At 50.5% G+C, this 15,184-nt stretch overlaps 1 protein-coding gene across 2 annotated transcripts; it reads left to right on the forward strand.

Moving 5' to 3' along the window:
- The first annotated feature begins 1,135 nt into the window (after positions 1-1,135).
- On the forward strand, positions 1,136-7,254 carry POP4 (processing of precursor 4, ribonuclease P/MRP subunit (S. cerevisiae)). 2 transcript variants are annotated; one of them, XM_006887826.1, is made up of 6 exons: positions 1,136-1,183; positions 3,024-3,247; positions 4,428-4,505; positions 4,660-4,721; positions 6,070-6,171; positions 7,118-7,254. In XM_006887826.1, exons 2-6 carry the CDS (start codon positions 3,027-3,029, stop codon positions 7,252-7,254), a joined length of 600 nt encoding a protein of 199 aa, XP_006887888.1. In that variant the 5' UTR covers positions 1,136-1,183; positions 3,024-3,026. The 2 variants fall into 2 exon arrangements, with proteins under 2 accessions (XP_006887888.1, XP_006887887.1); XM_006887825.1 differs by having other exon boundaries at positions 1,138-1,170; positions 3,008-3,247.
- Positions 7,255-15,184: the final 7,930 nt, after the last annotated feature.

Genomic DNA, 15,184 nt, shown 5'->3' on the forward strand with positions numbered 1-15,184 from the left:
AGGTTTGAATTTGTTCTTCAGTTCCTTGAGCTTAAGAAATGCTGAACGAGTTCGGCCCTTTTGATTTTCCGACTCTAGTTCCTCACACATTTCATTGTAATATTTTGCTTTGTCATTCCGTGCTGCCTTTTGGAATCTTCTATTCGGCTCTTTAGTATCTTGAATTCTTCCTTGTGCTTTGGCTTCTCTACACTCAGCATACATCCACAAAATACATCCAGCAGAGCCCCACCATTTGTTTGTGTTTATAAATAAACGGAATCTACACATAATGAGGCTTAGATCTCTTCAGCGATCTGCCTGGACGGCAATTTCATACAACTTAAATGAGTTGCTTTAGAAGACTTGTAGAGCAGTTGGTCAAGGTTCTAACCTATGACGTTTTCAATCACTGCAACTTGAACTGTGATCCTTGCCCTGTAACAGCATCTGGAAACTTGATAGAAATGTATGATCTGGGAATAAAGTCAAGGAATTGATGTGTTAGTAAGCTCCCCCGAGATTCCTACACACAGTAAGGCTGGACAAGCACTGTTTCGAAACAAGGTCTAAATTTTTGAGAGCTCAGGTGGTAGTGGGTAAGGAGTTGCCCTCGAATTGCATTCAAATTGCATTTCGAATCTGCCGTGCTCTCCATGGGAGAAAGATGGGCCATCTTTTCCCACACAGTTTCCAGCATCTGAAAACCCACTGGAGGATCAGCTATCAATCAGTTTCTACTTGACAGCACAGTACAGCTTTGAACTTTTTTCTATTCATTTCAGTGAACATCTACAGAGATTTCGGATTTTCATTCATTCGTTGTTGCACTTTTCTCCCCCCCCCCACCCCCAATTCGCTTCTCTCCTTGAAAAGCAAAAGAAAAACTCTTTCATTGGTACACAATCCCCCTGCCATTGGTACACAATCCCCCCACAGCTTTGAACTTTTAACATAGGCCTGGCCAGAGGGCAGGTTAAGGGACATCTAAGAAAGCTTTTATGCTCAGCTCTTCTGTAACACCTTCCTTCCCATGTCCAACTAAGCCCAGTTATTTTTCATAGTTGGAAAAGACTTGGGCCCATCTGTGGCCATGCCCAAAAGGAATTAATCAGTTCTTGATGATTTGTTTTGTTTTACTCCTCTAGGTTCTGTCATCTACCATGCCTTTTCTCCTCAAGAGGCCAAGGAGTTGGATATTGAGGTATGGTGCTTGACGGGCATTCTGGGAGCAGCACGGGGGATTCGAAGGTGGCTCAGTTGCTTTGCAGTCAGCCATGCTGGTTTTGATGTTCTTCCCACCGTCTTACATCTCATCTCCTTGGCAGCCTAGACATGGTGGCCTCAGTCAGGGTCTGCTGCTGTGACGGTCTGTTTCATATCCTAGCCTCCTTCCCTGGTACACCCAAAAAAGTTTAAGTAGAACCCCTCGATTTTCTGGCATCTCCAACTACATAGGGGTCTCCATAACATTTCTATCTAAATCTTGCCCTGGTGAGCATCATCATTCAGTCTTGTCACTGTGCTCCTTTCATAGGCAAGCAAATCATGTCTCATAACTGGAATTGATATGTTTGTTTCAAGTTAACGTGGAGTTTGGCAAAATCTTTTCCTTAATTCCCACTCTTAATGAGAGAGTTATCTTAAAGTCATGATTTTAGAAGGTTGATGTACCTTAATTTAAAATTAAAATAATGCCCCTCTTATTGTAGCAGTAATGATGGATCAACTCTCAGTCAAGCGTCTAAAGGTACAGTCCTGAAGCAGACGCAGTACCTGTCATCTTTAGCATGGGCTGCCTGGAAGGTGATGTGTGTCCCACTGAGTCATACATTCCCTTTACCCCACCTGAAGGAAGGGCTCAGTCAGTTAGTGCCGGAGGTTAGCCGTAAGATGCTTGCAGCCTGGTTAGTTCACATGAAAACTGTACTAGTTGTCATTGAGTTGATGTTGACTAGACAGCCGTTATGTGCAGCGCAGAACTGCCCCACAGGAGTTTCAATCCTGTGACCTTTTGGAAGCAGATCGCCAAACCTGTCTTCAGGTGCCTCAGGACGAGTCCAAGCTGCCAGCCTCTCAGCAGTGGAGTTATGTTTGGGTTACCCAGGGGCCATCCCACAGGTCATCAGGCCACGCAGGGCGCAGCAGCTGCATAGGGCGTAGGATGCTCCACAGGCTGTAAGCGCGCAAGCGGCCAGAGGCATTGCACCTAACAAGAAGAGGCCGCAACTCCAGCTTGATGGTGCTGGTGGTGCTGCGGTGCTTTCAAGGACCGCTCCCGATCCTGACAGGTGGCCCAGAAGGGCGAGCACACTTCTGCTCTCTGGTGCTCTTGGCTGTTCTTCCCAGAGGCGATGTGTGATCCCTGCTCTTGTAGAATCCCCACGCCACATCCTGGTAGTTGGAACCAAGTGTGAGCTCTCAGGGTTGCTGTTCTCATGCCCTCAGATTGTTCCTTCCATCTGTTCCGAGCTAGCTTTCAGTTGGTCATCAATTATTAAATATCTTCATTAATATATTAAAGATGTTTGCCAAGGACAAGAAAAGTCTCTTCCTCCCAGTCAGAGTAACCTCAGAGAAGCAGGTTGTTGTTGTTATCAAGTCAGAACTGACTCATAACTTAACCCTCCACTGGCTTTTCTGAGGCTGAAAATCACACGTGAAGAGGTAGTTAATCTTTCTCCTGCAGAGGATCTAGTGGATTTGAACTGCGTGCCTTTGGGTTCGCAGTACAGCTCCCTTCCTCTAGGCCATCAGAGTGCCATTTTCTCTCACAAAGAAAGTATCCTTTCCTCGTCAGAGTAACTTCAGAGAAGCCAGTTAGGAAGTTGGCTTTTGGATTTCATGGCAGACATGGTCCTGAACCGACAGCTGTGGGTAACAGACACTTGGCAGTAGGAAGCTGGGTGGGCCCTGGCGAGTGGGCGGGTGGGTCAGTGCCTGCAGTCGCATTGCTCCAGGGGCCCTGGATTGGGGTGGGGGGACTCAAGGGGATGGGGTCCTGGGCTGCCCAGCCCAGAGCAGTGAGCACCGTGCCTTTGCAGCCAATGGGCGGCCAGCGGGCCGAGGCCTTCGTCAAGGCCTTCCTGAAGCGCAGCATGCCGCGCATGAGCCAGGAGGCCCTGGAGGACCAACTGCAGCGCAAGGCTGTGGTCCTGGAGTACTTCACTCGCCCGAAACGCAAGGAGAGGAGGAAGAGATCCAAAGGCCTCTCCGCCAGGCAGAGGAGGGAGCTGCGGCTCTTTGACATCAAACCTGAACAACAGAGGTGAGTGGAGCCATTCGCTTGCCTAGACCCCAAAGTCCAGCTCTGCTCTGCTTAAACTGAGGGTGCAGAGCCCTCTTCTGCCACCAGGGGCCAGGCTTCCTTTACCAATCACACCGTTTGGGTTTGGCTTTTAATAGCAAGGCCTGGTGAGACTGGGGACTTTCATTGTTTGGCATCAGGCCTAACCTTAACTAATAAGGCCGGTGCTGCATCTGAAGCTGTTGCCCATGGCAACGGGCTGTTTGTCTTTCAGCTTTATTAGACAGAAAAGAGGAATTGTTACTTCTTCTTATATATATCTGTAGCTTTTAATAGCACTAGACAGACTCACCCACTGGTATTTTATTGCCAAAGAAAGATGCTGCCCACGTGTTTTAGAAGTTTTTGAAAAGGAATGCATCACTCTCCTGCCAGGAAATGTGTGGCTCTCTCAGCTGACACACCATTCTTCCTCGGCCATGGTTCTGAGTTTGTGTCTTAGGACTGTCTGTGGGCTTCTGCTTAGAGATTTGCAGCCAAATAGCCTCCTACATTCAGAAGACAAGACAGTGACAGTGCCACATGGCCTCCTGGGTGGGATCGCCCTGCCCTGGGTTTGCCTGGCTGCTGTTGAGCTCAAGACTGTGGTTCTCCCTTCTCAAGACAGACTTTTGGTAAAGAGTCCCCCAGTGGCAGCCTTTCACTATCCTCTCACCTGCTCCGTCCCATTCACCTCTACCTGCTCACCCGTCCTTCACGGGAACCTGGCAACTGCTATTTGCAGAGGATTATTCAGGTCAAGTTCAGCCTCGTGTAAGAAAACTTCAAACTGACAGTGACTTAAATGAGATTGGTGTTCGTTTCTCTCTTGTGAGAAGTCCAGATGAGCTCGCCCTGTCTCATGATCTACTTGAGCCCCAGCTGCCCTTGTGTTTCGGACGAGCAGGAGGGGACGGAGAGGGTGCCTGTCCTCATTGGCAGAAGCTCAGCCGCAGGAGGCTCCCCCAGCAGGGACGCAGGGCTGAGCAGTCAGGATTTGTACCCAGGACCCAGCAGTTCCCTGCTCTGGGTTCTTGACATCAGACCAAGTTCTGTGCTCTTGAGGGGCCCATCTTAGAGGTACTCTAACCCCAAAGTCATCCTGCCGAAGTTTTCATTGTTTCTTCTTTTCTTTTCCTTGCTGTTTCCGATTTGACCCCAGGTACAGTCTTTTTCTCCCGCTCCATGAACTGTGGAAACAGTACATCCGGGACCTGTGCAACGGCCTCAAGCCAGACACGTGAGTTCACCTTTAAAGCTCAGCATATGGAGGTGGAGCTCAGGTCTCGCGTCTGCGTTGTCAGTGCTGCTGTAGAACCAGCCTCCTGGCCTGGTCGCGGGGTGTGCAGACCTGCTGCTCTCAGGCTGACATGAGGATTCTCTCCACCTCGCAGGCAGCCACAGATGGTTCAGGCTAAGCTGTTAAAGGCGGATCTGCACGGCGCGATAATTTCAGGTAATCAGGCTGCAAGCCCATGGTCAGCCCCAAAATGGGCACACACCTTGCTGCTCAGATGAAACCTCCATTTTTTTATAATTCCTTGGGCCCCCCCAATCCAGGTCATCAGCACTGAGTTTTGGGGTGACTGTGATTGTCTTAGCCAGCTTTGTCCACCTGTTGGCTGTACTCTGGATGTTCTCTGTGCACCTTCTCTCTGCAGGGACCTCATCAGTGTCCCCAAGGGCACAATGGTGCTGGCTCTCACTGGACCTGACATTTGAATACAGGCTCAGAGAGCAGACCCGCTCCAGGCCCACACACCCACCTCCACTTACCAGGCACCCGCATGTCCAGTAGACAACTCAGACTTCATGTCTTAGAAACAGAGCTCTTGATCTCTCCCCACGTCATCCCTCCTCTGTCTTCCTCATTCACCTGGTCAGCAGTGTTTACCGTGTGGCTCCAGGCACACACTTAGGAGGCATCAGGGAGAGTTTGAAAATGGAATCACATCCTGTCCCTTCCAGCGACTTCGTCTTGGAGTGAAACTGCCTCCCGGCCTCTGCCTGCCTTGGCATGGAGCCCATCTGTGCTCCCCAGCCTTCTGCTTCCCCCGCTCGGCTCGGCCTCGGGGCCCTTGCATGGCCCTTGTGTTGTCATGTTCCCTCTCCTCAGAGATCTGCATATCCCCAGGCTTCCTCCTCTTCATCCAGGCCCCTGCCCAGTGTCACTTCCCTGAAGATCTTCAATAGCCAGAGGGGGCCCTCACCTTCACTGCTCTCGCCTTGTTTTCTTCATAGATTTGTCACTGTCAGAAAATGCCATTGCTCAGTTGACACACACTTCCCATTCCCTGCCCCTTGTTGGAACGGCATCTCTATAACAGCCAGGTTTTCTTCTCTACTGTCACACGCTAGCTCTTACCTGGAACAGGGCTGGGTGCAGTAGAGGCCCAGGAAGCATCAGATCCAGGAAGGTGCAGGTCAGGAACTGGTGGCCCTGAGCGGGACTCCTGCTCCAGCCAGAGTTGGGCAAGGTTGGGCTGCGGACGTGATGAACAGGGTTAGTTCAGATCTTCCAGGTGAAACTTGACTTCACTAGGCAGTGGCCTGTGGTCCTCCCTGGCCCCTTGCTCCAGAATCCTGCCCAAGCCTCCATGGCCACGGACCCTGCAGACAATACCTGTAAGGAGTCCCGGGAGCTGCAGATGCCCCAGGACATGGATGCCTGGTCTCTGCCCAGTGTGGACCCTGGCGTGCCCAACCCCAGTGCTGTCCTAGGACCCCAGCCCCCAGAAGCCTGACTGGCTGGACTCCCTGAACACCCAGAGGCCTGAGCCCTAAACAACTCTCTTCCTTTGCAGTCACAAAATCCAAGTGCCCCTCCTATGTGGGAGTCACTGGGATCCTTCTCCAGGAGACAAAGCACGTCTTCAAAATCATCACCAAAGACGACCGCCTGAAAGGTACACACTCGTGTCTCCACGGGTTGCAGGCCTTAGCCTCCGGCTCTTACCTCAGAGCCCTAGCCAGTCGATTTGACAAGTTAGCTCAGGGTCAGATACCCCGCCCTCACCCAGGAGGCACTTATGAGCTCAGCCAGCAGCCTCAGTAGAAGAGACGGGGAGGGGAGAGGTGGGGTGTGGGACTGGTCCCCTACCAGCTGCCCAGAATGAGTCACTGGGTGGGGCAGATGGTTGAATATTCAATAGCTGGCTGAAAGTTTGGCAGTCCAGCACCTACCCAGACACCTCGGAAGTCAGGCTTGGCAGTTTACTCCCTAGAGTTCACAGCCCTGAAAAGCCGGTGTTTACTCCGGACATGTCAGAACAGGCTGAAAGGCAACTAACAACAAGCCGTTCTCAGGCTGCCGTCCCCGAGCAGTGTATCAGCCAGTAAGAGGGGTGACAGAGGAGTGCATGTGTGTCTGCTGGACCCAGACAATGGCCTCTGACAGGGGCAGCCAATCTGGGGGTGACCACACCCTAGCTGCCTCCAAGCCCAAGGTCCAAAGCAGCTGTTGCAGGGGTTTGTCCCTTAATTTTTTTGAGCTTGGTTTTGTCGCTGTTCTTCTGTTTCCTGACATACTCCTCAGGTCTCATTCAACCTCAGAGGGTGGAGTACAAAGATCCCCTTGAGCTGAAAGATTTTGTAGGGGAAAAACTTTTCTGGCATTTTTTGGAGTCTCTGGTTTTCAGAGTTCAGTTTATAGCCTTTGACCTTGAAAATTGGGTTTGAAGTCCCCTCGCAAATGTGGTCTGTGGTTCTGACAGTGCCTTCTCTGGCTCCCATTTCCTTTTAGTGTCCTTTCATCCAGTTCATGCAGATGTCAGAAATAATATTCAACAAATGGAGCTTAATGCCAGGATTTCCCCCTGGTTTTTGTTAATTTGTTTTGTTTCGTTCCCCCAGTTATTCCTAAGCTAAACTGTGTGTTCACTGTGGAAATTGACGGCTTTATTTCCTACATTTACGGGAGCAAATTCCAACTTCGATCAAGTGAACGGTCTGCCAAGAAGTTCAAAGCGAAGGGAGTCATCGACCTGTGAGCGGTCTACTGCTCAGTACTGACAATAGCAGGAAATTGGAGGCACCCGTCTCATCCGGCTGATGGAGAAGATGTGGTGGAACCAGTGCTGGTCACTGACCACCAGCCAGTCAAGGACGGTTCTGCCCCAGAAGCACCATGGTGTGAGGCGGCCAGGGTGCATACGCTGAGCCTTGATCTAACTTCTGTGTCACAGAGAGAAGAGACGTGTCCAGAGTACACCACGTTAATGCTGGGTGTCTAAAGGGGGGTATCAGTAGACTTTTATTTCGTTTTTATCCTTTTGTCTGTTTTCTTATTTATTCAGTTGTTTATATAATTTAACACATGAAAAGGCTCCAGATAAAGGTGGTTCTGCCAGCTCGGAAGAGCTCAAGTTGCATTTTTGCTGTGGGAGACGCGCTGTAGTTGATACTCTGCCGACCATCGAGCTGCATGACTAACGTTACTCTGTTAAGGGCACTGAGGAGGCGGGTGGTGAGGAATCGGGGGCACAGTCGTGTCAGGGTCTAGAGCTGGGGTGGGCCACAGAGGCTGTTCCCGTCATGCTTGTTCGCGATCATCCTGCACAGGCGGCTTGACCTTCACTACCCGTTCCCTTTCCTAGTCTGTTCCTGTCATGCTTGTTCATGATTGTCCAGCATAGGCGACTTGACCTTCACTACGCGTTCCCTTCCCTAGTCTCCCGGCTCCCTCCGTAGGGTAACAGGACTCTCCTAACCGTTCAGGCCCCCAGCGTTAGCACCTTAGTCGCCATCTTTCTTCTACTTTTGCTGCTGCAAGGTTTGACTCCTGCCCTCTGTGCAGGGTGTCTGCAAGGCCCGGAGGTGAGGCCCTTCTCTGAGAGGTGAGGGGGGCGGGGAACACAGGCCACATGAGAGCAGGAAGAGCTGGGGTGAAGGCGGTGTCTGGTCCCAGGAAAGCTGTGTCTGGAGCATGGCTCAGAAGGGTCTGTGCGCTGTCCCTTAAGAGACAAGTGGCTGAGGACAGCCACGGCGAGGACAAGATGGGCAGCCAGCTCGTCGCCTGCTCTCCTTGATACCAGCAGAAGCAGTTCCCTGTCTCCCACACTGCTGGGGAGGGGAAGTGTCAGCACTGGCTTTCTGAGCACAGAGCAGTTGTTGTGAAGTCACATCTGACTCACAGTGACCTTGTGTGTGTCAGAGCAGCGAGCAATCCACCTTCCAGGACGCTGCGCCAGGTAGACAGAGAGGGTTCAAAAGTGCCGTGGCCCCTGCGCTACCTGGTTCCCACCACGAGGTCTGTTGTCTTCCGGTTGAAAGCAGTTTCCTCCCACCATCCGAGAGCGCCACATTGGAAACAGTATAGGTGCCATAACTCCCTCCACCCCTGCTCTTACCCACTCCTCGATGGAAAAAGCACCCAGTGTTGTGTAAATATACAGTTGCTTTCCAGAAAAGTTGTTGGTACCACTTGCCATGTGGAATCTGTTTGCCATTTGGCACAGACTCAAGTTTCCATGCGCGTTGCCATTTCAATTGTAGATCCCTCTCTCTCCCTTTCCCTCTCTCTAGCTCTCTCCCTCTCTGTTTCTCAGTGACCAGCCCTGTGGAAGCTGCTCTGCCTGCCACTCAGAACATGCTTCAGCCTGGGGAGTAGATCAGGCCAGCTCAGTCCTCGGGCCATACCCATTGGCTTGTTAGGGAGGGAGGTGTGCTTTCTACACCACTCTGTCCAGTGAGTGAGATCCTGGTGGAGCTGGGGCCTTTGGCAGAGAAGCCCACCTGGTACTGGTAGGAGCTGTCAAGTGACGCTTTGACCCAGGGATCCTGTGTGACAGAGGAGAACTGCCCCATAACGTTTTCTAGGTTGTCATTTATAGCAAGTCACCAACCCTTTGTCCTGTGGAGCCATGTGGTGGGTTCAGACTGCCAGCTTTTTGGTAAGCAGCCTAGTTGTTGTTGTTAGGTGCCATTGAGTCAAGTACAATTCATAGCAACCCTGTGAACAAAATATCTGAACCCTGCTCTGTCCTGTGCCATCCTCATGCTTCCTGACACACAAGAACCCATTGCAGCAGTCACTGTGCCAATCCACCTGATTGAAGGTCTTCCTCCCCTTTGCTGACCTTCCAACCCTTCCCAACGTCATGTCTTCTCCAGGGAAAAGCCCCTCCTGGCAATATGCCCAAAGTATGTGAGGCAAAGCCTCATCACTCTTGCCTCCAAAGAGCACTCAGGCTGCACCCTCTCCAAGACATACTGTTTGTTCTCCCAGTCATCCATGGGATGTTCAGTGCTCTTCTCCAACACCAGGCAGCCTGGTGTTAACCTTTTGTTCCACGCAGGGACTCCTCTCACTGGGCTGGACCCCTAGGCTGGCATCAGTCTTGTCCCTGTGTGCCTGCTGCCCGACCTAGGGCTCAGCGATCAGGATCTGCCCTACACTCATGTGACCTCAACTGACTGACTATTAGATGTATTAACATTAGATTGTGTTAATGGAGGGTGATCACATTACAGAGAATTATATCCACAAGGCAGAAGTTGACTTTCCTACGTTAGAGGAAACAATTCATGATGGAGTCAACACAACTAGGAAAGTTCTTATCCACAGAGTTGTACTGTCGAGTCGGAACCAACTCATAGCTGACGCTCCAGTGGGTTTTCAGAGGCAGTAATTTACAGGAAGATATTGCCCATCCTTCTCCCACGGAGCAGCTGGTGGATTCCAGTTGCAGGCCTTTGGGATTGCAATACAGCTTCTTACTGCTAGGCCACCAGAGCTCCCTACTGGTCACAGTTGATGTATGTGTGTTGCGTGCCATCAAGGCAGAACTGGCCCTCCAGTGGGTTTTCAGAGGCATTTAATTGCATGAGATGAGCTTGCCCATCCGTCTTCCCTAGAGCAGCCAGTGGATTAAAATCTCGTGCTTTTGGGATAGTAGTTTCGATTCTTACCTCTTGGCCACCAGAGCTCCCTAATCCTTGGAGTCGATGTGGAATTCTGCTGACTGACTGGCCACAGTATTCCATCTGTCAAGTGGGATCATTAGTCTAGATTTCCTATATTTGGGGTTTCCCAGAATGGGGCCCTGGAACTTGTTGCACCAGAGCCAGCAGGGGTGTGTGTTAAAGGCATCTAGGTCCCCAAGCTGCGTCTCTGACCTGCTGATTCACCCCGAGACCTGTGTGCCCGTCTTGGGCTCATTGGCATATGAAGCGGTGTCTGCATCACTGAGCGTCCAACATGTGTCCAACTCGTCTCTTTGGTTCTCACACCCTCATTCTGGTTCTGAGCTTCAGAACGCTCAGGTCAGCATTTCCCGGATGCTGGAAAAGCTCATCAAGTGATCAATGTCCATGCTGAAGAGTAAACATGAGCATCCTCCCAAAAGACATAAATTATGATAAAAAGCTGGCTTTCTGGACAGTGGCTTTGGTTTTAATTTCGTTTGCATTTCTTAGCTATAATGCCTAATTAAGACATCTGTTAAATGTCTATAATATTAATTTAATAGAGGGGGTTCTGATAGAACCGTATTGGAATTGTCCATTTAATTAACCTCATGGGCCTTTAATGGATGTCTTAAATAGGCATCATTAACAAGAGCGTTAGACAAATTACAATTAGAGTCAATTGCGTTCTTGGTAATTTTTCCTGAGCTGTGAAGGACGCGCGTTGCTGAGAAGACAGATGTGAAGATGGCTTACTGGGGAGGCAGCAGGGCAGCTGGTGTCCCCATCGGGCCCGGATCAACAGGACCCCAAGTGGGAATCAGCCACTCTCCATCCTGGTTAGCTTTGCCCAGAGGGGCTACTGCTGTCCTGCCAGCCACAGGGACATGCTCAGCAACACAGGTCTGACCCTCTACACACATTTTCAGAAAAAGTTTACCAGCTCCTGATTCCTCAGCCTGAGCTGAGTTCATTAGCTGAGGGATGGTGAGGGAGGAAGTTGTTGTGTATCATTGAGAGGGAACAGACTCATAGCTGACCCTCCAGCAGGTTTGCAGACGCAGTAAATCGCACAAGAGGAGATTGTCCCTCTTTCTCCCATGGAACAGCTGGTGGATTTGAACCGAGTACCTTTGTGTGGCTGGCGGCATGATTCCTTACCACTAAGCCACCAGAGCTCCCCGTGAGAGGAAGAGGGCTCTCAAACTGAGTCTCACTAACTAGCAGATAGATGTGCAGGTCCGGTGAGATGGTAGGGATGGGAGAGAATGAGGCATCTTGCTCAGATGGACAGATTTCCAGTCCCTTCTCTCTCTCTGCTATATTTGACCTTATCAGCATTTGACAGTAGAGCGTTCCTTCCCTCTTGAAGCACTTCAGGACCTCACCTTGCAAGTTTTCCTCCTCCCCTGGCTGCTCCACGTACCTGATTAGATCCCCCTCCACACATCACTGTTGGAATGTCCCTGCACTCAGTCTGTGGACTTCCCTTCTAAATTCCCTCCACTGGGGTCTTGCCCTTCCCCTCTAAATTCCCTCCACTGGGGTCTTGCCCACAATGTCAGTACTCTGAAGACCTTCAAAACATGTCAGCTTTGACTTCCTTCAACTTCCAAACCCAAAGGCACAGCCTTGTCTCCTTGCCTGCCTCCCCCACTTAGAATGTTAAGCTCCTGAAGGACAACACTTGTCTTGATCACATGTGACCCCAGTTATCTCGGAGCTCTGTCCTGCTCAGGTAATGTGGAGTGGATGCGTAAATCAGCCCCCATGACATCTCCCCTGGATGCCTACCAGACACCTCGAAGTGCTGTGCACAGACTTACAGGACCAAGGACTCCTGCAGGCTGCTCCCTCACATCCCCTCTCAGTTACTCAGAAGTCACCCTGGAGTCCCCTCTTGCTTTCAGGAGCCCCACTCAGCCTCTCCGGGGGACCCTGTCGATCTACTCAAGCCTTGCTCACCATCTCCCCGGCCCAGCCCTCGTCCAGCCAGCCACCATGTGTCAGCCACAGCCATGAACACATTGGCTCTGCCCAGCTGAGGTGGCCTTTGCGTGGCATGACTCACATGGTGTCACTTCTGCTTAAAACCCACAGGCCCCTTCCCAGCCCACTTAGAACTGAAGCGGCTGTTCCAAGACCTGTGTTGAGCCGGGGAGGCTCTCCTCAGGCCCACTGCACCCTCAGGAGTCGGAGAAGTCTCCTCCAAGTGAAGAGGACAGTAGTTGGGGTTGTTACTGTGCTGAGCTGGTGCCGCCTGATCATCAACAAACCTGCTGATAACCAACAGGAGACAGAGCTTCCCACTGAACAAGAAACAAAGAAGAAAAGCCAAAGGGACACGTGTGCCAGCACCTTAGAAAAACGCTGTGCAGTCAGTCCAACAAGGAATTTATTTACCTTGTGAGGAGACTATTTCTAGAAGTCAGGTGTAAGCATACTGACATGTTTTTAAAAATGTTGAAACTTTTGCACAGTAAATCTACTGCATGATGTTGTTGTTGTTGTGTACCTTCGAGTCAGAACAGACTCGTAGCTGACATTCCAGTGGGTTTTCAGAGGCAGTTAATCCCATGGGAGGAGATTGCCTGTCCTCCTGCAGAGCAGCTGGTGGATTTGAACTGCGTGTGTTAGGGATTGCAGTGCAGGTTCTTAATACTAGGCCACCAGGGCTCCCTGTGCATGAGATAGAGATGATAGATAGATAGATAGATAGATAGATAGATAGATAGATAGATAGATAGATAGATAGATAGATAGATAGATACTGTTCCCCAGGCAACCAAGGCCTCCCAGATCTGACCCAACTTGCCTAGCTGCCCTCACCTCCCCTGGTCCCACTCCTCCCATAGTCCTGCTCGCCTGCCTTCTCTGCCTCCCTCAGCTGCACTCCCTCCTCAGCTGCCTTCCAGTCCTGCCTCAGTGCCTTTGTACTTGCCATCCCTTCTGCTTGGGACATCTTCCCCCAAGGCTGTCACAACACCCCTACACCCTTCACACAGCCCTCCATAGCACCAGTGATTGTCTTTCAGAGCACCTACCCCATCTCTCTTCCTGGCTTGCAGCCACTCTGCTGTCTTACCCCATCTTGTTTCCTCTCCAGTGTTAGTTCTGGGGACCTGGGTCCATGCTAGTAATCTGGGTCACATTACCAGCCCTGAACCTTAAGCACAACTACTTATCTGTCCTCAGAGGCTGAATGTTGCTATGACGATGAACAAGTGCAGCTTCCAGACTAAGAGGGACCAGGAAGATAGACTAGTATCTCCTGCAAAATCCTGCCCGTGAAAGTCCTGTGAGTCAACATTTCATCTTTTTGTGAAGGGGTGCACAAACTAATAAACAATCTGCTTGTTTATATAGTTTTAAATTTTTTTTATGATTTGAGTGACATTTTACAGAACAGACTGATTCATGCATGTTTTGTTTTAGGATATTGATTTCAGTCCCTACATTGTATCAAGCTCTCCCCATTCTGTCTGGTTCTTGGTCCCAGTCATCCTCCTTGTTTTCTTGTCTACCTGATGAAATGTTTTTCTAAGCAAATTCAACCTTTTGATCTCCCAGGGTTGAGTCTAAGCACGGAGCAGTACCTCCCTGGTGTTATCATTCCCTGTTTCTTTTATCTGTTGTTTGACTGAACCCATCGTTCTTCCTCTAGAAGGTAAGCTCCGTGCAGGCTGGGGCTTTGCCGGTCTTGGTCACTGTTATAACCACAGTGGTGAGATGCCATGTAGTTGGGTCTGACTGAATAGCTACCCTGAAGGAAGCCCCATCTGATCCAGCGCCATCCTCACAATCTCCACTGTGCTAAACCCCTGGTTGCAATCACTGCGTCAGTTCATCTCGTTGAAGGGTGTTCCCCACATTCCCTTTTCCAAGTGTGCTATCTTTTTCTAGAATGATCCCGACCAGAGATGAGCTCTGGGAGTGTAATTTGTAGAGAGTTGCTCTACTGGTCTAAAGATGGGACCTCTCTCACAGTTCAAATCCACCAGGAGCTCCAGGGAAGAAAAGTAAGCAGTCTCCACCATGAAAATCCACTAGAAGGTCTCAGCTTGACGACAGTGAGTTGAGAGAGTTCCCCTCGTGATAACATGCCCAGAGTGTGTCAGATAAACCCTAGTGGAGTATAAAAAGTGCCCCTCAAATAGTTTGGTTTTCAGGCCAAAGAGAGGAAAAACGAGCAATGGTGGATAAGGAAGCCTTATGGATGGATGGATGGATGGATGGATGGATGGATGGATGGATAAGAGGCCCATTCAAGGTCACTGTGACCTCAGCCTTTCTGGAGGGGAAACAAAGACACAGTCCCTCTCAGAGGCTTTCCTGGGCCAGCAAGCCAGCTGGTCAGCCCCACGCCATCCCACTAGCACTGCCCTGTGTTCCTCATCCCCTTTTGTTGGCTTCTTATTAACTGCTGTCAAGTCAGCTCCTAATTTGTGAGGAAACTGCGGACACGAAAACACAGCACTGTCTAGTCACGTACAATCCTGATGATAATTGGTTGTGAGGGCCACTGGCTGCTTTGTGGAAGTAGGAGACCAAACCTTTCCTCTTCATCCATCCTAGTCTGGAAACACCACTGAAATCGGCTCAGCAACATGCAAGCCTCTGACAGAAGGTGATAGTGCACAAAGTACATTGTCCAGGATTCGAACCTGAATCTCTCACAAAAAGGTGAGAAAGCATTCTCCCAGTGGACCACCACTGCCCCACGTGGATCCGAGGGGCACTGAGGCCAGAGCGGAAGTGATGTGTGTCAGGCTTGAACCAGAACGTTAGACTGTACGGGTGAGCTTTCCCTTCTGCACGGTCACTGCCGAAACACCTGATGTGCTTAATTCAGAGGGCAGGCTGGACGTGGGGGTGGAGGACCCTTAAACTCACACTCATTAGCTAGGGAAGAGGAGATATAACCAGTAGGGAGTCATGGGGGAGGAATTGTCTTAGTTTACATCCTTCTGGAAACTGACACTGACACAAGGTTGTTTGGCATAAATATATATA

The sequence above is a fragment of the Elephantulus edwardii genome, unplaced genomic scaffold (genome assembly GCF_000299155.1).
Source record: "Elephantulus edwardii isolate Elephantulus edwardi_28Jun2011 unplaced genomic scaffold, EleEdw1.0 scaffold00062, whole genome shotgun sequence".
Taxonomy (NCBI): Eukaryota; Metazoa; Chordata; class Mammalia; order Macroscelidea; family Macroscelididae; genus Elephantulus; species Elephantulus edwardii.